The 26,134-nt window shown below is 36.0% G+C and overlaps 1 protein-coding gene across 1 annotated transcript in view; it reads right to left on the reverse strand.

Annotated features, from left to right (window-relative positions):
* Positions 1–26,134, reverse strand: part of LOC150098881 (extended synaptotagmin-2-like) — a 253,180-nt gene that overhangs the window by 27,179 nt on the left and 199,867 nt on the right. Inside the window, exon 16 of the mRNA XM_090404585.1 lies at positions 447–596. Within this exon, the coding sequence (XP_090260711.1) occupies positions 447–596 (150 nt within the window). The remainder of the gene's footprint in view (positions 1–446; positions 597–26,134) is intronic.

Raw genomic sequence — 26,134 nt, forward strand, 5'->3', positions numbered from 1 at the left:
TCAGAGTTTGACTGATTATTTTCAAAACTTTTGAAAATATCTACTTTTTACAATGGCAAAGATGCAAAGTGCAACTAAGACTATGGGAATGGAAATGGGAGAAAGCGAAACAAGGCTTCTCTTAGTGTTAGTATAACTGAATGCTCCTATTTTTTTTTAGACCTTTTTAATGAATCTTCTTAACTGTGATAGAAAGATATTTGGTGTTGTGGAATAGGTTATGAGTCTCATCTCAATATCCTCGCTTATCCTTCGTATTCGAGATATTGCAAGCCTGGTGCATTTTGTTGTTATCCTAAAGGATTGTCATTCTTTAGACGTATTTAAGAATGCCTGATACAGTGTATTAATTGAATAGATGCTAATTCACAGTTAGGAATATTTCATACTTAGAAATATTTTTATATACAATGAATAATTTAATGAAAATATTATTGCCTACTAACCCTTAACTGCATGCTTATATATATTTTTGAGTTATGTAAACCACCATGCAAACCAAAAGGTTGTTCCAACTGCATGTCATCTTCCTTCAACAAACGAGTTAATGGAAGCCGCAAGGTTCCAAGAAGTTTGCTGGTTTTATTACAGAGGATCTAGAAAGCAATAAATAACATAATTTTAAATAACATGATGAAGCAACAAAACCTATATAAAACTTTTTTTTTTCTAACTGTGCAGCCATTTACTTCCAAAGATGGTCAAACAATTTAAAAAGAACTGCTCAAGTTAAACATCACTTTTCCCATATGCATCACTAGCATTTTTTTTAAAGTATCATCCACTGAATTTTGTGTACTTACATTAATCTATAAACATACAGAACATTTTATTCAAAATATGGATATTATCTTGTCAGAAGTATTTACAGTCAGTCGCAAGATAACACTTTGAACTAGAGATAAGTCTCCACATTGAAATAATCACATGAAACAATAGAACTAATGGAAGTTGTGTTCGAAACTAAACTGACAAGTCATGTTTGGAATGCTGCTGAAAGATGAGAATTTATTCAAAGTTTAGTTAATAATATTATATTAATTTAATCTACTTTTTGTTTTATATGGGTCTATAACAAGTTGAGTTATTTTGACTTAAGAAAAACTTTTATATTTGCTTTAAAGTAGATATTGTTGGTATGGCAATAATGCAAGTTTAATATGTGAGATTTTGTTCAGTGCAGTATGTGAGATGTAGTGAAATGTTGAGATGTTGTTGTGAAAGTTGAAAGATCTGTGGAAGGAATGCGAGACATGAGCAAATATCTAGTAAGCATTTTGAGAGTGAATGCCAGTTGGGAAGGAGAGTACAAAACATGTGCTAGAGTGGACAATATCAACCGAAGTCTGGAAAATGTTAATATCAGTGGTAATGTTGGTGCATAATAAAGTGCAATGATGGAGTCTGGAGAACAAAGAAGACCTCAAGAAGAAAACACAGAATGCTTATGTGTGGCCCTTCACAGGGCAAACTGCAAAACCAAAAAATTGCAGAAAAATCAAGTGATTAGTAGAGCTGAGAAGAGGGGGGGGGGAGCAAGAGGTGTAAGATAAGAAACAAGACTATAAATGAGAAAGAGGGTAAGGAGAAAATTTTTATGGGTACTCATGACAAGAGGAATAATTAATGAAAGAATGACAAAATTTTGTTTCCCTGGTGCAAAAATTAATAATATTAGTGAAGTTGTCATGATGGAAAAAAGGTAAGGTGAAAGAAATGATTGTTTTGGCTGGCACTAATGACTTAAAAGGTGAAAAATATTATGTGATAGAAGCAGCAAAAAAGAACAGCAAGATTGTGAAAACTAAGGCTGCTGCCATGCTATGATACAGGTAAATTGAGGAGGAGGACAATGATAGCAAACAAATCGATGCACAGAAGGATTTACATAATGCTGATGGATTGTGCTAATATGGATTCGGAGTTAGATGTCTAGAGAGCAATTTATTCATTGAGAGTGTGGAAGTGCAAAGTCAGTAAAACTAAAGCAATTAAAGTGCAAGTACAAGAATAAACAAAAAATGTATAATCTAGTTCCAAAAGTAACAATATCAAAAGGTGTAGTCAATACAGGATGTAAAGATGATTGTAGGCCTGAGGGGATGCTACAGTTTATATACTACTAATGCTAGAAGTATCAGAAGAGGGAGAGGTTTTGGCAACAGTGAGACTTGGCTGATAGCAGATGTAGTTACATGGATAGAATGTGAAGGATTTGGTATTTTCAGGGAGGATAGAGAAAAGAGGATTGGGAGGTACTGCTGATGATGTTAGATGAATTGCAGCCAAAAAGAAAGAGTAGAAAACAGTGTGCATGGATGGCAATTCATTTGATGCAATCTAGTGTAAGACTGAGGCCAACCGGACAAAATATAAACTTCGATGCAATAGGCCAGAGTCTGCCTGGAATGATGGTTCACAAACAATTCGCTGCGGGAAAAACTTACCGAGAGGAAAAATCACTGCAGGGAAAATCATCGCAGAAAAAAATTCGCTGAAACCGTTATTCGCTAGAAAATTGAAGTCAGTTTGGTTTAACATGTGTTATGTAGAGGTGCGTGATATTTGATAGTAAATTGTATCTGAGAGATACCACGAACTCCAATGTCAGTATAGTATTGATTTAGTTTGTTTTTTTATTTACTGTTCAACATCAGATGTTGAAGAGATTCAGCAAATGTTACTCAAGTCTGATGATGAGAATGATAGAGTCAAATGCGAAAGTGAAAGTGATATTTGATAGTAAATTGTATCTGAGAGATACCACAAACTCCGATGTCAGTATAGTACTGTTATAGTTTTTTTTTTATTTGTTTCTTTTTTACAATAATTTCTAGATTGTAACTGAAAATTACACAACTATAGCATTGATTTCTCATGCAAGTAAAGTCTTACTTAAGTTCATTCAGAAAAGACTGGAACCATTCATGAAGAGAGAAATGCCAGATGAACAGGTAGGATTTCGAAAAGGCAGAGAAACAAGAGATCGAATCGCCAATGTGAGATGGATAATAGAAAGAGCACAGGAATATCAAAAGAATGTCTACCATTGTTTCCTTGACTATAGCAAGGCTTTTGACACTGTAGATCATGTAAAACTTGATCTGTGTTAAGAATAATGGGAGTACCAGAGCATTACATTATCCTTCTGAGGAATCTTTATTATGAACAAGAAGCTACTGTCTGAACAGATCTTGGAGAAACTGAGTATTTCACAATAGGTAAAGGGGTGCGACAAGGATGTATTTTATCTCTACCTGTTTAACTTGTACAGTGAATACATTTTGTACAGTGGCAGGGCTGGAGGAGTCTTCAGTTGGAATTAAAATTGGTGGAAAAAATATTAATAATTTGAGGTATGCAGATGATACCACCTTGCTAGCAGAATGCAAAGAAGATTTGAAGGAACTTATTATGAAAATTAAAGAAGAAAGTGCTAAATATGGTCTGAAACTTAACCTCAAAAAGACAAAAGTTATGGCAACATGTGAACTTAATGATTTTGAAGTAGATGGGGAGAAAATGGAAGCAGTTAACAATTTTGTGTTCCTAGGATCCCGAATTGATAAAGATGGTTACTGTACCAAAGAAGATTATTACTCGGGAAAAAAGCGATGACAAATTTAAGCAAGATCTTTAAAGATAAAGATATTAGCCTCACAACAAAAATCAGAATTGTGAAAGCAATGGAATTCCCTGTGGTGCTGTATGGATGTGAAAGTTGAACCCTGAGAAAGCGTAAAAGAAGGAAGATAGATGCATTTGAATTATGGGTTTGGAGAAGCTTACTAAGAATACCATGGACTGCAAAGCAAACCAATAACCAGTGATAGACAGAATAAAGCCAGATTGCTCCCCTTGAAGCTATGATCATCAAGCAAAAATTGTCATACTTAGGACATATTATGCAAGCAAATGCCAATCTGGAGAAGATGATGATGCTTGCTAAAGTTGATGGAAGCAGGAGAGGGGGAAGACCAAGAATTAGATGGGTGGATGGAGTTAAAGAAGCAACTGGAGTGCACTTTGAGGTTCTGAAAGACATGGTCAGGGATAGATCGGAATGGAGGGTGTATGTTCGTAGAGTCGCCAGGAGTCGAAAACGACTCAATGGATCATAACACACCACACACACACACACACATCATATTTGTAGTGTTTTTTTTTTTTTTCCAAGTTTTATCACATTTCAGCACATACTAGTAATGAATGTATCTCTCAGATACACGGGACCTAAGTGGAATTTTTTCGACTCCAACCTCCATATGATTAATCTCCAGGATGTAAATATACGTCCAACAAATCCTGGATACGAGTCAGACCACCTGTTGAAAAAACATGGATATCAATTGCATTTGACTGTCATATCCATTAGAAGGTGTGATAATCCTTCACGCTCACAAGAACACTTAACCAGATTACCTTGCATATGGAGCTACGTTCAGTTACCTATTGTCAGAAATGCAGTTGCTTACCGTTTGCTCGGTAACTGGAATCTAAATTATATTACCTACAAATTACATTTATTTTTGCTACTTATTTTATCGTATAATTATAGTTTTTAATGCCAGTGCAAATAAGAGATCCTTCCATATTACTTGACTTAAGATTGTATTACTCTGGAGAACAATGCCATGCCACTATCACTTTTTTTTTGCTAATTATCTTAATCACCAATACATTTTATTCCCTCAGAACTTGATTCAAAATAATTATTTTTGACAAACAATTATTTTATAAATTCATAAAAACCGAATCTAAAAATAAATATAGCCTTCATCTGTTACAAATTGTTTTCTTTATTTTTTATTCATAATCTTTGTTAGAAAATTAGTTCACAGATTACGTGACGGTTCTCTCTTTTAAGATATTACCTTATAAATAATCATACTGGTGAGATCTTTCTGAGCAATAAATACAAAATGTTATATTCATGAAATGACAATCAAGAAAAAGAAGGGGTAGCCATAGTATTCAACACAAAATAAGAGGCTAATCTTCTTGAATGGCAGGCAGTCTCAAGTAGAGTGATGTGGGCAAATATCAGAATGAGGAATTGGACAATGAGACTTATTTGTGCCTATGGTTCCACAGAAGGTTCTACTAAGGTAGAAGTGGAGGAATTTTTTGAGGCTTTAGAGAAAGCAACTAACACAATGAAAAAGGAAAAGTTGGTCCTTGTTGGGGATCTAACCAGCAGAGTAAGAAATGATTGTCAGACATACAAAAATATTTTGGGAAAATTTGGAGAAAAGAGCAAAGCTAATAATAATGGAAAATACCTCTTGGATTTCTGCTCAGGGCATGGACTGGTTATTACTAACAGCATGTTCCAACATAAAAATGTGCACAAATTCACATGGAACGAAGAGGCAATGAATAAGAGACGTCTCATTGACTATGTTATTGTTGATAGTGATGTTTTCTCCCTGGTGCAGGACACCAGAGTGTACAGAGGATTTGAAATTGGAAGTGATCACTATTTAGTCTTGAGCAGGATAAAATTAAATTTCATATTGAAAAGAATAACGTGTAAGAAAGTTTTAAAGCGAATAAAAGTTGAGCAGCTCTCAGATGTGAACTGTAGACTAAAATACACAAAGATCATTGAAGAAAAAATGAAAGAGTTTGAGAACAGCAACCAAACCTTGGAGATTCAGTGGCAAGCCTTGAAGAAAACACTGATTCATTCAGCCAGAGAGGCATGTGGTGAGGTTCTCTGCAAGAATAGAAAAATCAGAACTCCATGGTGGACACAGGAAGTTAAAGAGGCAGTGAAGGAAAAGAAGAAAGAATATCAAAAGTTCCTGGCAAATAAGTCAGCTTTTGCTCTTAGAGAATACAGAGACAAATATAAGAATGGGAAACACTGTGTAAAACTAGCTAAACAAAAATCACGGGAGGACTTTGGCAAGAACATAGAAAATAAATATCAAGAAGCTGGTAAGATATTCTGGAGGTTGTTGAAGAAGCTTAGAAATTATTATTATTATTATTCAGGCCTCCAAGGAGTCAAAAGACTTGTCGAGGGAAATCCTTCCTAAGACATAAAGTCTGTCAAGACTCATCGAGGGGAGGCCCCCCCCCTGAGAAATACAAAGTCTATCATACCACGCTTTAAACTCACTGACCGTTCTCGCTCCCACCACTCCATCAGGCAATGCATTCCACGGCTCAACCACCCTCCACACAAAGAAACACTCCTTACCCTCTTGCTCACAGTTTCCTTTCGTACTTCCAGGGATGGCTTCTTGTCATCACTCCTTCCCGCTGTCCAACCAAGCGAAAGAACTCCCCAGTGTCAACCCTGTAACCACCTCTCAACAGTTTAAAAGTCTCAATCATATCACCTCTCCTTCTATCCACCAAACTTTGCAGTCCACATTCTCTCAGCCGATCCTCATAACTATCCTTGTACAGTCCTGAAACCATCTTTGTCATCCGTCTTTGTATCCTTTCCACAGTTAATTTATCCCCTTCAAATCCTGGGGACCAAATCTGAGAACAATAGTCCAAGTGTGGTCTGATCAGAGACTTATACAACGGAATGATAACCCTCTTATCTCTGCAGGTCAGTGTCCTTCTCATAATAGCAGCAATCCTCTGTGTTACCTTCACCACCTTTGCAATATGTCCCCTAAACTTCAGGTTTCTATCAATCATTAACCCCAGATCTCTTGTCTCCCCTACTTCCTCCAGTATACCTCCTCCCATAGAGTATGCAGCATCCCATTGATGTTTCCCAAACCTCAAGACCTTACATTTTGCTGCATTAAACTGACACCCCCATTCATTTTCCCATCTACCTAGCTTATTTAAATCCTCTTGCAGGGCTACCACATCTGCACTATTACTAATAATCCTTCCCAGCTTCGCATCATCCGCAAACAACTGAATATCCCCCTGCAATCCACTGGCTATGTCATTGATATAAAGGTTAAACAATATAGGTCCTAGTACTGAGCCCTGTGGGACCCCACTTGTAACCCTCTGCCTCCTGGAAACTGCTCCACCATACACAACCCTCTGATACCTATCAGACAGCCAATCCTGAATCCAGTTGACCAATCTGACATCCAGACCCATGTGCTGCAACTTAAATATCAGCTTATCATGTGGCACCCTGTCAAATGCCTTCGCCAAGTCTAAGAAAATTGCAGTATATGCCTTTCCCTCATCTAATGTTCTTGTAACTTTATTATAAAAGGCTATTGCTAAAACAAGAGCGTCCTTTCACAAATCCATGTTGATTCTCACCGATAACATTACCATCATCTGTCTAATGCTGTATACGGTCCCTCACTACTTTCTCCAAGATCTTAACAACTACTGATGACACACAAACTGGCCTATAATTAGACACTTCCAGTCTGTTACCACCCTTATGCAATGGCACTATCTTACCTTCCTTCCATTCCCTGGGCACCTTTGCCAAAGCCAGACTTTCATTGAAAAGCCACGTTAAAGGCACTGTCAATTCCCTAGCACATTCTCTCAAAACTCGTGGTGAAATACCATCCAGTCCCACAGCTTTACTGACATCCAGAGTACTCAGTATTTGAAACACACTCTCCTCCTGTACCTCCAGACCTCGAACCAGTCCTATCTCTCCAGCATTAAAACTGACTCCTCTAGGATGAAATACTCCAATAAAGTGTTCATTGAACAATTCCACTATATCCTCTGCATCAGTCACTCTATTCCCATTTTTATCCCACAATATCATTCTTCCACAGTCATTTCTCCTCCTACTGGCCACATAGCTAAAAAATTCCCTAGGAATTTCTTTGAATCTTAGGGCCAATCTCCTCTCATATTCCAGTTTCGCTTTCCTTACCACACTAGTCACTCTTCTGGCCTGTGTCTTATATTCCTCATGCATCTCTTCGCCTGTCTCCTTATATCTCTTCCATAGCCTGTTTTTTGCATGCAATTCCTGTTTAATATTGTTTGTCATCCACTTTACTCCAAATTGCGTCCTCTTCTTCACTCGTGGTATACAACTTACCATTGCTGATAACAAATATTCTTTCACAATTTCCCACGCACTAGTGATATCCTGGCCTTCCAATTCCTCCTTCCATGAAACTTCCCAAAGTTGACGTCTAAGACTATTATAATCACCTGCCTTATAATTCCACATAAGTTCCCATCTCTTTGATACTCCTGCATGTCTATTCATTTTCCAAGTCAACACCATATGGTCACTCTCTCCAACTGGTGGCAGAGACGTCAACTCAGTTATTATCAACTCTTCTGATGCTATAACCAAATCCAAAACTTTTAAACCTCTTGTTCCTTCTGTTACATGTTGCCTAAGACATTTGTCCCTCAAGAATTCTAGAAATTCCATTCCCCTATTGCTGCATGCATCTTCCTCTCTCCAATTTATAATACTGAAGTTAAAATCTCCCATAACAATCATTCTTCTTGCACTTGCCAAACTTAGCTGTCTAAACATCTCCTGGTCCCCATCCTCTGTGCTCCTGGGTCTGTAGCAACACCCCACTAAATATCCTGTCTTGCCTACCTCTACCTCACACCATTCGCTCTCAAAATCATTTGTCTCACTTCCTTCCAAATTCTCCACTCTTAGAGGACATAGGTCATCACTTATCATAAGCAGTGCCCCACCACCATGCTTTCCCCTCCTATCCTGACGAAAAATGCTATACCCAACGACTTCTATTCCTGTTGTTATATCTCCTTCTGTCAACCACGTCTCAGTGATCGCAATAATTTTTGGCCAGGCTGATGCTATCTGCGCCACCAATTCCTCTCCCTTATTCCGGATACTCCTGGCATTAGTATAAATGGAGGAAAGAGTGCTGTAAAAGGAGTTAGAGATGATAAAGGTGACATGAAAACAGGAGAAAAAGATATCCTGGAAGTATGGAGTAATTACTTCAAAAAATTGCTAAATGAAACAAGCAGTGATAGTACAGTGGTAAAAAACACTCAACAGGCATACAGTCAGGAATACATATCCATACTTGAAGTAGAAAAAGCCATCAAAGGCTTGAAATATGGAAAGGCAGCAGGAGTAGATGATATTCGACCAGAAATGCTGAGGTATGGTGTAAAAAAGTCTTACAGTGGCTGCACTGCATAGTTCAAAAAGCCTGGCAGAGGGACGAATTCCCGATGATTGGAGTAGAGCTCTCATAGTACCCATATAAAAAGGGAAATAAAACTGAAGGTGAGAATTACAGAGGTATTTCCCTACTGAGTGTTCCTGGCAAGATCTATGTTCCTGGCAAGTATATGGTTTAGAATTGTGGAAGAAAAGCATGGTGAAGAACAAGCTGGATTCGGGCCAAATAGAGGTTGTCAGGATCAGATCTTCACTTTACGACAAATAGTCAAGAAAGCATGGGAATATAACAAAGATCTGTATTTAAGTTTTGTCGATCTGGAAAAGGCATATGACAAGGTGCCAAGAGAGAAGCTATTCAATACTCTACAGTTATATGGTGCATTATATCAAGCAATACTTAGTCTTTATTTGAGTTGTAAGTCAGCAGTTTGAATTAAAGGAAGAAAAGGTAGATGGTTTAATGTTAAATCTGGTGTGAGACAAGGATGTACATTATCCCCTCTGTTATTCATTATCTATATGGATCACATTATGAAGGAAAGTGGTATTAAACATGATATCAAAATTGGATGCAGACGATGTTATACTTCTAAATAAATCCGCTACAAGTTTGCAAGATTTCCTGACTAAATTGAATAACTATTGTAATAGATATGGTATGAAGGTCAGCATTAAAAAGACAAAGACGATGAAAATAGGTAGAATTGTTGAAAATGTCAACTGTGTTGTGAACGGGGAACCTGTGGAACAAGTAAAACATTTCAGCTACTTAGGCACGATTTTCACTAATGATGGTGAATTAAATATGGAAATAGACAACAGAATCAACAAAGCTGGTATGGTAGGCAGTCAAATGAATAAATTCATATGGAATAAGAGAGAAATTAGTCAGAACACTAAATTAGCTGTATACAAGACAGTGATCAAAACAGTTTTTACTTATGGATCTGAGAGCTGGGTCAGAAGTAAAACACTTGACCAAAGACTAGAGACCGCAGAAATGAGAGTCCTGAGAAAGATTAGAGGTGTGAACAGATGGCATCAATGGCAATATCATATTAAAAACGAGGATATTAGGAAAGAACTTGACATTGTCAGCATCCAGGAATGCGCTAGCAGAGCTAATCTCAGGTGGTCTGGTCACTTAAACAGAATGGGCAAGGAAAGATTAGCAAAACAAGTGTTCTCTGCCAGGTTGATACGGTACAAAGTGCCTTAGACGATAGAAATATAACATCTGATAATGTTGGAGTCTTGACAAGTAACAGACTGATGTGGAGGAAAATTGTAGATAGGACATTAATAATGATGTAAATTTTTCATGTAGTACTATCATATCTTGTACACCCCTTGAGGGTACGGTACATGTCAGGAATGTGATGATGATGAAATAATCATACATAAATCTTGAATCATATCACATAATGTATAATATTTATAATGTAATCCGTAGTTCTTTGTACTTCAACTTTCTTGGTTTCCTGGAATCACTCATTACATATTGAAATGAATGGCTATTATGAAGTAAACTATTATTTACATATTTTCTGCTAATTTTGATATTGCGGCAATTTCGAAGTAGTGATACTTTCCCTAGTGTTTATCATTCAAAACATGCAAAGGTGCATGCATCAAAATGAAATTCTATTTCCAAAATTTTCATAATAGAATTAAAATTGTATTTCGTTTTTGATGGCTCACCTAACCTCCCCTTTCCAAACTATCACACACACAAATACTGCTAGGTAACATGTGTGCACCCTTTTATTTGAATTTGTTATTTTTCCAAAGTAATTGTATCAGATAACTTTTAATATTCTGATACTGAAAGTAAACTGTGATTGTTACAAATGAGCAAATTCTGTATATTTTCTCATTTATATTTTTCCCTGATAAATATCAATCATTGAATTATGCGATATTCAGAAAATTAATGTTTAAAAAACAATGTCATCTTACAAAAGCAATATCCCAATAAAATGTTTGGAATATCTGAAAAACAATCAGAAAGGTGTATAAAAAATAAAATAAATTCTGTGTGTATTTAACTATTGTTAGGGACTCTTTAGTGTGTCTACTGGAAGCTAACACTTTCAGTAGACACACTAAAAAGACACACAGGCTGTAAGCTAACCTTTGTTACCTGATAGCCTGTTACTCGAGCAGAAAGGAATATTAGCAAGTCTAACTAAGACACAATTCATTTCTGAGATGGCAAGTAGTAGCAGCAGTAACATCAGTTTCAGAGTACTGACAGTTTTCCATTTAGGGATGATCACCCTTTGTTTGCACGAAGGCATGTCTAAATTATAACTATACCTCGCAACCCTGATTTTACTTTTAGAAAAAAGAAATTTAAAAGTTTCGCATATACCTCACACATGAATAAAAGCTTAAACACATGCACGTTGGGGCGATAGTAACTGATCCTGCAGTAATCAACATGCCCTCCCCAATAGCCACTATATTGCAGAGGCAAGAAAAACAATTACTTTTATTATGTCGGTGAATAAGGTACAAGCAGTCTATGTAATATATTTCTCAACAAATAGTGCAATTAGAGACAACTGGGAATAAAACAACACTAATTAATGTATTACATGTCCCCTCATAAAGAAACTATGTTGTACAGACTCAAGCAAACACAGTATCTAACTAAAAACTATTGTTATTAATTAAATGTGAGTTCCCAAAGCAGCAATAAAATTCAACAGAACGTGTTAAAATTCGTAAACGTGTTAAAACTAAGAAATATATATATAGTGAATGTTGTTATGGCAGTTTCACATATTATGGAATTCGGCTGAAGAGAGCATTTCAACTCAACTATCAGTTTGCTTTTATCAATACCACACCAATATATGCATGCCTTAATAACCTGCTATCACTGTCCATTTCACGTTAGGCTTAATTACTTAAAGGAAGAAAAGTCACAAAACAGAAAAATGTTTGGGTTTGAGCCAGGTGCATAAAAAAGTTCTGCGGCCAGGGCCCCAGCTGAATATAACCACTGGTTCCCAGAGTATAAAAGCTGCTGTTTCACTATAATATTGGAGCTGCTACTGTGAATATATTCCTGCTTAGATATTTGAAAGTGAAGTTCTGCACTGGAGATTTTAAATTAAACGGTTTTACGTCACGTGTTCTCAGAAGTCCGATCCTCGACATTTTTTATCTTTTGGTAAGTATTTAAAAGTTTGAAGTTTAAGAACCAATTTATAAATTAATTACAATTATTGCACAGGCCTCTGGAATTTATTTTAAGCGAGAAGATGAAGCAATTAAATTGAGTGATAATGGTCATTTATTTATAAAAGACAAAGAAAATGAAGAAAAGATTTTTGGAAATGTGATCAGTTCCAAAAAATGCATTGCCATGCACATATTCATACAACTGGCGACAACATTATCAAACGAATTAACCAACATAATCATGCAGGTAACATGGCACGGATTGAAGCAGTGAAGCTCCTTAATGAGATTAAAGATTGAGCCTATATAACTGACGATAGGACTCAACTAACGATATCATCGAATTATCATGGAAGCATACACAAAATATCTCCTGTCATCATCGGCCAAATGCCGACCAATGCTTCTGTAAAGAAGTCTATTCGAAGACCCTGAAATCAAGCAGGACAGGTACCACCAAATCCATTAAGTAATTTAATTATTCTGCCTATATATATAAAATCACCTAAGGAAATGAAGAGTTCTTTTTACATGACAGCAACAATGGCCACAACAGATTGCTGATATTTTCTACTAGACGAAATCTAGAGTTATTGTTGCAATCGACAACATGGCATTGTAAAATCTTGTATTGAAGGATTCTTGTACAAAAAAAATCCTTATATACCGGTTTTACTGGAGAATGAAAAATCCATACAACATACTTGTAGTTAATTAGCATTTTTTCTTATGTAATATGGAAATATTTTAGAGTGAACTGTTAAATCATGTAACCGCCAAATTATTGTATGATAACAAAGAATAAAGAAAGTTAAGTATAAATTAAATTGTAACAAAGGATTGTTAAAACAAAGATATATACCAGACGGATTAAGATATGACCTAAGGCAATCGCTATCGCGAAGGTCAAGTATGTATGAGGTTTCCTGCCTTAACGCAGCGACCAAAAAAGGGTGCCATGTGAAGACCCATGAAATACCCAAGGGAATAAAATTGTAACTGGACCCAAGGTCGAAGGAGCAATATAAAAGGGAGAGACATTGAGGGCAAAAACGGGGAGTCATTTACACAGGAGTCTTGGTATTCATCATCAGAAAGTGGTTCTTGCCGTGGTTTGTTGGCATCATCGGATTTTCGTAAGCCGGAGTAGAGGTCAGTCTAGAATAGAGTTAGTCGCCTTCTGACAGATGAACACATAGAAAGAGAGGTCTTATCCGAGTTCGAGAATGTCGCGCTGATTCAAGGTCGGTGATCTACGTTCCAGCCAACAGACGCCAGAAGTGCGAGATAACTCATTTGAGTTTTGAAGAAAGAGTTCTGGATTTCCAGCTGCAAAGTTCCTGACAATCTCAGAAATAAGAAGTAACCTCATCGATCTTGGAAAAAGGTGCCTGTATGTATAGCCAAGATCAGAATGTAACGGAGGATAGCAATTTTAAGAATCTATTAGTGTGGACCAGATGATACAAAGTAAGATCTAATATATTGTATTTTACTAGAGGCAGAAATTGCGACAGAGATTACTCTAAAATTTTTATGTTAATATTGTTTGAGGACTGAAGGCATTTAGCTAATCATTGAATTAACTTGTTTAGTTGTGGAGACAGGATAGAATTAATGTAAGGTGAACTTTTAATATGCTTAATACTGTTTATTAGCTAAGCCTGTCTATTGTTTAGCATGTGTAAGTTTGCACTGTGTGAATTAGTACCTAAGACACATTATTTAAGAGAGAATTGTTAACTTAGGAGGATTACTTATAATTCCAGGCATATTTTGCTGTAGAAGTATAGAGCCTGAATCAACTTGTATACTTAGTGTTAACTTTCAATGTACATTCATTTAGCATGAATAAATTGTTTTGTTTGTCAAATAATTTGCCTGATTCCTGCATACCAATGCACAGCTCATAAAAATCGAATCTTTGTGACCTAGAGTGTTAAGTAGTCACGACTGAAAATTAGTAAATTCTGGTTGCTGGATTTAGTAATAAGTATAAGAGAAGAAAGTTCCATGTTTTGCTGAGTGTTTTTCTCTGGAAGGATATTCAACTCCTATCCGTGAATCCTGATAGCGCAATCGATATAAACAAATAAATTTTCAGAATTCAAAATAGAAAAACGGCAGTAGTTCAGACAAAGAAATTGGCTCCAGCCAGAGGCAATTTCTTAGTTCTAAAGTTTCATGTACGTGTAGAAGCATAATTGCGGCCTTGAGATAAGGGGGGGGGGGATTAAAGTTGAATGAGAGGATTAAAAATAAGAGACAAAATCAAGCAACATATTAAGAACTCGAAGTTATGACTGTATAATAAGAGTAACCAAGTATAATAAGTAAATTAGAGTGAAGTAAGAAAAGTAGAGTAAATAAAGTGAAGATATGTTTTGAATTAAAGAATATATATTTACAGTATGCAGATGGCACTTTTAAAACTACTACACCTCTTTTTGAGCAGCTGTACACAATTCATGGCATTTTAAATGATAACGTGATTCCTGGTGTTTATACATTGATGCCTCGAAGAAATGAAGATACATACCGTAGAGTTATGAACATGTTAAAAAATTTGGAACCAAATTTAATCATGACAGATTTTGAAATGGCTTCAATAAATGCCTTCCATGAAGTATTTCCAAATAGTCAGTAAAAAGGTTGCATTTTTTTACTTTTCCCCGTGCATATTTCACAACATTCAAGCAAATGTCCTTCAACAACGATACGAAACTGATTCTGAATTTGCAATAAAAATGCGCATGATATCGGCAATTGCTTTTGTGCCATCTACAAATTGAGTTGATGTTGTACGTGCTTTTGAAGAGTTATGTGAAAATAATGATTATGCTGCTGAAGCTCAGTCTGTTCTGCACTATGTAAAAAGACACCTGGATTGGCAAACCTGATCATCAATGACTTCGTTGTCCACTTCGCTTTGCCCATGCATGCCTTATGGAATTGTTACGTTGCTGATCTGAAAGGGTTACCAAAAACAAACAACTCATGCGAAGAGTGGCATCGTGCATTCAGTGAACTAATTGGTGCTTCTCATCTGACAATATGGAAGTTTCTAAAAACTTTGAAGGATGAACAACATTTCAATGAGGGGAAAATGGAACAATATATAGCTGGCACCCAACCTCCTCCTGGTAAGAAACGCTATCGAGATACTGCAAAAAAAATCTACAGTATGAAATAAAAAGTGTTCCTTTTCATGATCATTAAAACAGTCCTTTTCAGGACTACAAATATTGATAGAGACCTGATTGTACTGATTCCAGTTCCTCTTGAAGAGAAATTTTTAAGTTGTTTTAATAACAACAGAATAATAATTGCTCCTTCAAAGTGGCTAATAGTACAATTTTAAAAGAATAAAATAAAAACAGAGAACCATCATGACATTCATGCCTTCTAGGTGCACAACACTTGTTTTAACGTGTTTTAGCAGATAACAAACTGAGTTCAACTAATTTTAATTTTCACTAATAGATTTCATGTCATCTTTTCATGTATAATTTTGTTTATGGTGTTCTTTTATCCCCTAAAAATAAGAGTCTAGATTATTACAACTGTTAATTGTTGTCAGAAATCTGAGATCTTTAATAATCCTTTCTGGTTACTAGACAGTAATCACTAGGCTAAAAGCTACGTCTTAAGCTTGCCACAATATCAGTTGGATATAACTATTCTCCCTAAATATTCTTAAATATGGTGCTCTTTCTCCCTCACCATCCTATCCCAGTTCTGTAACAATTAATATTCTATCTATAAAGCCTGTAATAAGAAAGAATATGAATAACTTTATATGTACATTTTTTAAAAAAATATTTTTTTACCACATATATCTGCGATGAATTTTTGTGCGATGAATTTTCCCCATGATTGAATTTCCAGCAATGAATAATCTCCGCAATGAATTGTCGGTGATGAACTGTCCTGACATGGAAAACATGCATCAACAAATTGGCAAAAACACAGATCGAGTAATTATTATGAGGGACTTAAAACTATGCACAGAGCTCCAGAAATCCACTTGCCATCACAGGTGAACAACCAGAGACAAGTAGAGAGGGAGTTTTCAGACTCATTCTATATGCATTCAAAGTATATTATTTTCGTTTTGCATACTCAACCGCTGCTTCTCCGTGTTGAGAGATCACAGTTACGCTGGTACGGGCACCTGGTCAGAATGCCACAAGAGAGGCTCCCTCAGCAGGCCCTCTTTACCAAGCCAGAGGGTGGGAGGCCACGTGGAAGGCCAAGGACACGCTGGATAGATTATATCCAAATCCTTGGGTGGACACGTTTGGGAATCCCACCAGAACACCTACGCTTGGTGGCAGAGGATTGTGACCATTGGAAGTTCCTCTTGCAGCTGTTGCCCCCACAACCCAATTAGGAAGAGTGGGCCTTGAAGATGTATGTATTATTTTTTTTTTTTCTTAAAACATCTCATTCACTGTTAAGTTATTTGATCATGGGTGGCTGCCAATGAATTCATTAGGGAAGTTTTATTGCCAGAGAGTTGGAAGTAAATCTTCTGGATCTGAAATCCTTAACTGGAACACTACAGAATTCTCTTTTAATGAACTGCTGAAACAGTTGTAATTTTAATTGCAGTTTTCTCTAAAAGTCATAGCATAAGCCCAATGATCTTCACTTTCTTTCCTTAATTTATCTCCTTTGAGGTTTAGAACTTTATGAAGTCTTTCTATATGAAAGACTTCATTTTTTTTTTGTAGTAATTAAAAACTCAACCTGCCATACCTTATTTACCCCCCCCCCCCCCAACAGTTGCTCTGTCATCATTTCCATAACACAACAACTAATAACTTTTAGGCATTTCTTCTTCCTAAATAAAGAATTCATAAATATCCACTTTTAAGTTCCAAAAATCTCATTTCTCTTATAGGAATATCATCGGGTTATTTTCACTACGTAAATGCTCCAATAAGTGACACACTTCCAGTTTTTGTTTCACTCATGAAGTGATAAAAATGAGCCACCATTATGTGTTAGTGCTTTGCCTGAAAACAATAAATCTTGCACACTTCACGTGTGAGAGAAAATATTTAAGTTTTTCATATCATATATGCATTTAAATGAAATTGCAGTAATTTCCAATAAATATTAATCAAATCAATGCCTTCATTTAGTTCAATATTAAACATGTGTATATACAGTACACACAAAATATATTAATAGACAATATATTCTTTTAAAAGAATATAATGTCTATTAATATATTCTTTTAAAAAATTAACTGTACTTTTCTTACAATATAATTTCATTGACGAAATAAATTGATAAGTATAAAAACAAAAATTAAAATCGGCACTCTAAGTATTTAATTATAGTGCCGATTTTAATTTTTGTTTTTATACTTATCAATTTATTTCGTCAATGAAATTATATTGTAAGAAAAGTACAGTTAATTTTTTAAAAGAATATATTAATAGACATTATATTCTTTTAAAAGAATATATTGTCTATTAATATATTTTGTGTGTACTGTATATACACATGTTTAATATTGAACTAAATGAAGGCATTGATTTGATTAATATTTATTGGAAATTACTGCAATTTCATTTAAATGCATATATGATATGAAAAACTTAAATATTTTCTCTCACACGTGAAGTGTGCAAGATTTATTGTTTTCATGGAAGTACACAATTGTAATATAGTATTGTCTTAAGCTTGATTTACCAAATCACATAATAAATTAGCTTAGTGTAATAAAATGCATGAAAATTTACATAATGCAGATTCTTTTTAATACTGTTATTTTAAAAAATTTATCTTGCAAAGGCAAGTCAGACGGAATCATGTGACTGAGTGCAGTGTGAAAAATGAGTCTGGCTCCACATCAAGTGCAACCTAGTTTCTTATTGTCGCAAATTTTATTATTTTTCTTCCCTATTAAATTATTATTCATAGATAAATTATAAATATTTATCCTTTATTATGAACAACAAATGACAGAAAACAAACTGAATTGTGATGAGCTGTGTTGTGGCATACATTTTAAACTCAATTAAGAAAGCCCTATTTCTGCATAATTACATGCAATGTGTAGTGAAAAATTAAAGAATATATTACTTTGTTTTGCCAACATACTATTTTTTTGTCTTTTTTTTTTAACATCTCCTATAACAATATTTATATGAAGCAGACCGATACCTTGGATGAGTAAACTTTTTTCTGGCTAGTAGATTTAAGTTGTATTTCTGGAGTCCTAACTATGCAGATATACTGAAAAGAGGAAATATAGCAGAAAAGACAGAAATGGAATTTATATGCCCAGTAAGAGATAATAGGATATCAGGATACTGCAGAATCTCAATGTAAATGCAGCTGTGGGATTAGATGGGATAACAGCTAGGGTTTTGCGAGAATATGCAAAGAAATTGGCATGGCCTTTGACTAGGCTCTTTAATTTAAGTCTCAGTTCTGGTAGAATTCTATGAGAGCAAAATAATTCCCTTGCATAAGGGAAGTTCTAAGATGGCAGTAGCAAATTATAGACCAATCAGTATCTCAGGCACAGTGGTAAAAGTACTAGAAAAATTGGTCAACAAGAATGGGCAGATAAAAATATGATACTGTATGAGGGTCAACGTGGCTTTAATGAAGGTTGATCATGCCTTAGTAATTTACTAAATTTTTATAATAGAGTTAATAGCTGAGTTGGATAAAGGAAATGGCTATGCGATGATTTTGCAAAGTATTTGACAGAATACCAAGTGATACTTGGTTACGCAAATGAGAACAAATGGAGATGGATATGACACTGGTTAAGTGGATAAGAGAGTGGCTGCTGCACAGATATATCAAAAAGTGCTATATGGAGAGGCAGAATTGAGGCAAAAACAAGTGACTAGGTGTTAAGGTTTAGTGCTGGGATAATTGCTGTTTAATTTATGCATAAATAATGTAGGAAATAACCTGAAAGAAAATATTCGGTTGTTTGCTGATGATACAAAATTATGTAGAGTAATAGTTAATCAAGGCGACATAGAAAGCTTGCAGGATAATTTAAATAGGCTGTCGGTATCAATTTAGTGTGGAGAAATGTAAAGTTATGCATTTTGGGATCTTGTATCACATTGATGGCACTGTACTCCACAAAATAGAGGAAGCTAGAGATTTAAAGGTGGTGGCAGACAGAGAGTTAAAGTTTAGAAGACATATTGCTAAGGTAGCCCATAGTTGCTAATCTTCTTTATAAGGCTCTGATATGACCACATCTGGATTACTGTGCTCAGGTCTGGTCCTCTGGGTTTCTTGGGGATGAGGAAGCAATGGAGAGTATTCAGAGGCAAGCGACCAAGATGAATGGCCAGTGGAATGTTCCCTATGAGGACAGATCGAGGGTGTATGGATTGCAGAAGTTAGTTGATAGAAGAAAAAGAGGGGATATAATAGAAATGTTTAAGTTGCTTAAAGGGTTTTATGGGATAGATGTAGGGGAAATGTTTCAGCATGTGGCTAGAGGAATGAGAACAAGGGATGATCCCTGGAAGTTGAATAAAGGCAAGGTTAGTAGGAGTGTGAGGACTATATCTTTTTGCTTGGAGAGTTGAGAATGAGTGGAATGGGTTGCCTCAGTTGTGAGTGCTTTGTCTGTTAATGGGTTCAAGAAGAGGTATGATAAATTGTGTGGATAAATTGGGTCTCTGGCAGAGTCTGCAGGCTCCATGGAGGTGTCCATGTAATAATAATAATTACTTGAAGCAGCATGTGATGAAGGGGTCTTGGTTAGAGGACATTTGGTCTAGGCAAAAACTATCCATATGGATATTTGGGCCAATCATAAATGTCCATATACACATTTGATCCAGGTAAAGATGTCTGTATGGACCTTTCTCACTGGACCAAATGTTCAATCAAAAACATCCACACACTTCCAAAGGGCTATAGTAAACAACAGTGGAGATGTTAGGAGGATAAAACTTGCGATGCACGGCGTACAAGTGGCTATGATCTGAATCGGTGTTTCTTGACCTGTAGTCTGCGGACCGCAGGTGGTCCGTGACAATGGGACAGGTGGTGTGCAGGCAGAATTAAATTAATTAAATATATATTTTGAATAAGTAAAAATTACTGAAATCAAAAGGAGACTTAAAAAAAAAAAGAAAAAAAAAAATAGCATCAGAATATTCAAAGGTGGAAGTAATAAAACGATATTGTTGTTCATTTCACCCCTCTTTAATTACTCATCATTCTGGCACTACAATAATTTGTAGCGGCAGAATGACAAATAATAAGATAGGTGAAGTGAAAAACGATATATGGTTTTATTGCTTCTGCTTTTCCTTGCTGTTTTGTCAGATTTGAAGTGAACATGTTTTATCCACATTTCAACCAATTGCTTGTTGTTTATTGATTTTTATTACTGAAGGCTTTCCTCCTTCAACAAGTTCAGTATACCTTCAGAAGTGCTAAATGATTATGTGTAAAAAGTGTGTCATTAGTTTTCGGAAACGTTTTTTAATAATGGAAAAGTGGCTTAGAACTAGGATTTGGAAAAGAAGAGCAAATGAAACAGGTGATGCTAATTGTGATACACGTGTTGTAACGGCGAGTAAATCTGATACCATTAAAGTAGAAGAAACAAGTAGTTCAAAGAAAAAATACAGTAGGAAATATAACAGTTCATCTTTGGAATTCGGGTTTACTTGGTATGGAGATGAAAGTGAACAGAAACCTCAAAGCGTTTTGTGTTATGAAATGTTGTCGAACGAGTGCATGAAACCTGCGAAACTATGACATTTAGAAACTAAACACTGTGATGTGAAAAATAAGCAAATTGGAAAGAAAAAAAAAGCCGATTTCAGCGATGCTTAGCGATATTAAATCATGGTAAAGATGTAGTTTCGGCCATGGGTTCGATTAATAGCAAGGCACTGGAAGTATCTATCTCTTAAGTTTGAGCATAGCGAAAACAGGGAAACCTCATTCTATCAGAGAAAATTTACTACTTCCAGCTATAAAAGATGTGGTAAAAACTAAGTTTGGCAACACGTTACTAAAATGTGATGATTTGACTCCTCTTTCAATGACACCGTAGGTCACAGAATTAATGATATGGCAGGTGACATAGAATCTCAGTTAATCGAAAGAGTTAAGAAGAGCCCTTATTATGCATTACAAATAGACGAGACTACTAATGTTACAGATGATGCGCAGTTAATATGCTACATAAGATATGCGCATGATAACAACATTCATGGTGATATTCTGTTTTGTAGAACTTTGTCATCCCGAACAACTGGAGAAGAAATATTTCACATTCTCAATAATTACATAATACACAAAGGGATCCAGTGGGAAAAATGAATGCGCTTCTGTTCAGATGAAGCTCGCTCCCTTAGAGGCAAGCATAGTTGGGGATTGTTTCTATGGTCAAGGAAGTGGCTCTGGATATGAATCGGGTATATTGTTTCATACATAGGGAAAGGTTGGCCTCCAAAGGAATGCAGCTGTATAAAACAGTGCTGTAAAGCTAGTTAATTTTATTAAGGCTCGACCGCTAAATAACAGGTTATTTTCAGTATTCTGCGATGAAATGGGCAGTGAATATATACTACTTTTGCTTCATTCTGAAATTCGTGGGATTTCCAGAGACAAAGTACTAACAAACTTATTTCAATTAATGGACAAGTTTTATTTTTTGTAAATGAACGCAATTCTAATTTTGCATCACTCCTTGTTGACGAAGCATGTTTATCAACACTATCCTATCTTTCAGACACTTTTTTTCTAAATTAAATGAACTAAATCTCTCCCTTGAGGGAAATTCTTTAACTGTTCTTGATGCCTACAAAAAAATAAATGCATTCGAGAAAAAAAAAAAAACTGATGTTGTGCATTAGATAATTTCCACCTTTTCCAACATTGGAATCCTTTTTAGTGAAAATGATCTTTTTGTTGATTCTGAGTTTCTGGAAAGGGTTTGTGACCACCTCAAAACTCTGAAACAGAATTTTGAAACATATTTTCCGAATAACTTTTATAAGAAATTTCTGTGGGTTCGAGATCTATTTCAGGCTTACGGTCATGAGAACGACCTTTCGTTATCGAAAAAAGAATAGTTAATTGAGCTTTCAGGTGACAGTGGGCTTAAAATGCAATTCCGTGATCTTGGTTTGGCCCGATTCTGGATCTCGCCTTCAGTGAGAAGCGAATTTCCTGAATTTAGCGTATGCCAATCTTCAACTGAAATTGACCAATATTGAGCTAGATATCCAGCAACTCTGCAAAGGCTGAGAAGCTGAACCATCTCATTAAAAGTAAGCAGTAATAATTATATCATATTATTCATTTGTACTACAGTTTCCGATTATTCTCGCTACTGGTTTTGGAATTAATCCATTTTCAAAATCGGACAAAATCGGAGATGAAACGAAAGTTACGCAAAGTGACATCATGGTGAGGCTAGCTGCCTGCGTCCCCATTTAGCAAAGTTCTGTATCTCATACGGTCACTTGTGGGAATATGCGGCCGAGCACACCGAATCCGTCGCATGCAGACAACAACGTCCGTACGGTCATGGATTGTACAGAAACATACATCACAACATAACGAATACAAGCAACAGGATATAAATAAAACCACCACACGATTAATGAATCTGCCAGATTTATGATAACCACTGTTGTGCCTCTGGATAAAACAGGACACAGGATGGATATAATTAAAACCACCATCAGAACATGATTAGTACAAATCACATGCATACGGCATACACAGTCGCTGGTGGGAAAATGCGCCTGCCCATGTGGATGGCACTTTGAGACGGACATCATGGGCTGGACTGTTTATAGATATCGGGAATGACCTCACATAACAGGATGTCTTAAATTTTTTTTTTTTGCTGGTCATGGAAAACTCCTCTGGGAAATAAGGCGATTCATATCGGTCAGAAGTGTGTGTGTGTGTGTGTGTGTGTGTGTGTGTGTGTGTGTGTGTGTGTGTGTGTGTGTGTGTGTGTGTGTGTGTGTGTGTGGATGAGGGGCATTAATGGCTTGGGATGTTCTAGGTTAAATTTTTGGGTATATGCAGGGGGATGGTTTGGACAGGACAAGGGATGTCATCCATGATGGAATTCATGGATGTCAAGTTCGTATTCGGTATTATGATGAAGGAAGTAAAATAAGAACAATATTTTTCCCTCATCTCACAACGCACTTAGCGAATGGAACAGTTTAGATGTCGCAGGTCGAATCAGAGAGTGCATGAAGATAAAAGTTGTTGTGGGGGTGTTCAGGAGTACGAGCAGTCTTTTCACTCCCCTAATCTTTTTCAGAACTTTCATATCTATGGTGTCCAGTTTTCAATGAAATGTTTTATTTCTAACCCAGCTCTCAGATTCATAAGTTAAAACAGGTTTGAACACTGTCTTGCATACAGCTAGTTTAGTGTTTTTGACTAATTGCTCTCTTATTCAATACAAATCAGGGGTCGGCAAAGTGGTCGATGTGGCTATCCAAGGAGTCGATAAATGTCTAGAGGTCAAAAAGGGGTCAATAAACACCTAAAACGATTTTGAGTAACACCTAGTAAACATGCAATGCCAACTGGCTGATCGGCTGAGCCAACAAGAGAAATAAGCGCATGCCCTCCCCGATGAAGACATCTAGAACAGAGACAATCAGGGCACGTTTCTCACCCATAGTTATCAGAGTGGTGTTCAGTGATCTGATAACTTTGAATTTACTGTGTAATTTTTTTTAAAAGTTATAGTGCCCAGAAAATGGTGGCCCCTGATAGTACGAAGAAGTGCCAACAATATTCGCAAGAGTATTAAAAATTTGGATTTATACCATCATTTACCAATGAAATAATGCCTATGTACCCATTATGTGAAAAGACTTTCAGTAATGATGCCATGAGCCTGCAAAGATGAAAGACCAAAAGGGTTCACTCTGATAAGAAAAATATCTTAATTTATTAAGGCACTGAAAGAAAATATCATAAAACGACCAAATTTAAAGACATTTTTAAAAGCACCTGCCAGTGGAGATTATGAAGGAGGACTGAAGGCATCATACACAGCATCTCTCTTAATATAGCAAAGAAAGGAAAAACTACATACCATTGGTGAGGAAATCATCATACCAGCCATTAAAGATGTAACTGAAATTGTTATGAAGAAAGACTCTCAACCTGTTTTAAAATGAATACTTTTAAGTGCAAGGACAGTGAGCCAGTGTATTGATGAGACAGCCAATGATGTGGAGAAAACTTTGGGGTCAAAGCTTCAACATCAAAAGTTCTCTCATCCAATTCGACGAGTCAATATTTGGTAGTTCAAATATTCTCATGGCCTATGTGAGGCATAATAGTCAAATCCTAAAGTGCATTGTTGATGAGTTTTTGTTTGCCAACTACCTTAAAGCTGATGGAAAAGGTGAGACAATTCTGCGATGCCTAGAGGATTATTTGAAGAAACTTAATGTTACCCTTGAAAATATTACTGCAGTGGCTACTGACAGTGCACCAGCAATGGCTGACCGTTACAGAGGATTTGCATCCTTACTCAAGAAAAAGGTTCCCGATGTGCATACTGTTCACTGTGTATTACACAGAAACCATCTTGTAGCCAAGAATCTAAGTAGCAAACTGCATGCTGCCTTAAAAGCGTGTATCAGGTCAGTGAATAAAATTAAAGCACATCCTCTGAATTCATGACTGTTTGCAATGTTGTGTGAAAAAAAATGATAAAACCTTTAACTAACTTCTCTTGCATACGGAAGTAAGGTAGTTGTCAAGAGGCGATTCTTTGCAAAGACTTGTTGATTCATACGACTCCATTGTCAAGTTTCTTATGGATGTGGACCAATCACTATGTGACGAGTTAAAAAAGTGTAAAAATCATCTTTTCTATTTGACACACCTATATACAAAATCTAATGAAATACAGAAACATCTGCAAGGTAAAGACGTTACAATTATTCAAGCCTGAATAATGCTAATAGACTTGCAAGCTAAAATAGGCCTATTTAAATCTTCATTGGCATGTAAAGATTATAGGTATTTTTCAAACTTACGGCAACCGGAAGATGGAGAAGAAAGAAAATTTTCAGATTGCAACTTAGAGATATACATAAATCGCCTAGAAAAATTAAAGAAGACTTCAAAGTACATTTCAAGGACGTTGAAAAAAATGCATATATCTGACTGGATTGTTACACCGTTTGGTTTGGAAATAGAAAATGCAGACATTGAATTTGACTTACAAGATGAGCTCATTGATATACGTGTGTGTGTGTGTGTGTGTGTGTGTGTGTGTGTGTGTGGATCTCAAAGCTAAATCCTTGTTCCAAAACACTTCAGTGACTATTGGAGCAATGTAAATACTAATAATAATACCCTAAGCTTAGTGCAGCAGGTGAACCCTTTTTACTTGCATTCCCAAGTTCATACATGGTTGAAGCAGGTTTTAACCATGCAAATTCACTTTTAATGAAGGAGAGTAACAGAATGAACCTGGAAGAACACGGTGACTTAAAGCTAAAAACTCACTAATATCCAACCAAATATTGATGCAATGGCTACTATTCAAACACATCCCAAGGATATATATCATGCCCTTACGGACATTATTGGTGTTCTTAGTCTCTCTCAGGTATAGAGGAATTTCACTTCTGGAACACTCAGAAGTGAAATTCCTCTATAATTCTCACATTGAAAAATGCTTCACAGGAGAGGCTGTTTCACAGAATTGAGATGGAAGGAATGAAAGATGACTGAGAATAGCAGGTTCAGTGAGTATGCAGTTCAACTGCAAAGGAATGTTTAGCAGTTATTGAGAGGAAATGGATACCAAGTTTTTTTGGAAGC

The sequence above is a fragment of the Typopeltis vanoorti genome, chromosome 15 (genome assembly GCF_054136105.1).
Source record: "Typopeltis vanoorti isolate ZY-2024b chromosome 15, IOZ_Tvanoo_1.0, whole genome shotgun sequence".
NCBI lineage: Eukaryota > Metazoa > Arthropoda > Arachnida > Uropygi > Thelyphonidae > Typopeltis > Typopeltis vanoorti.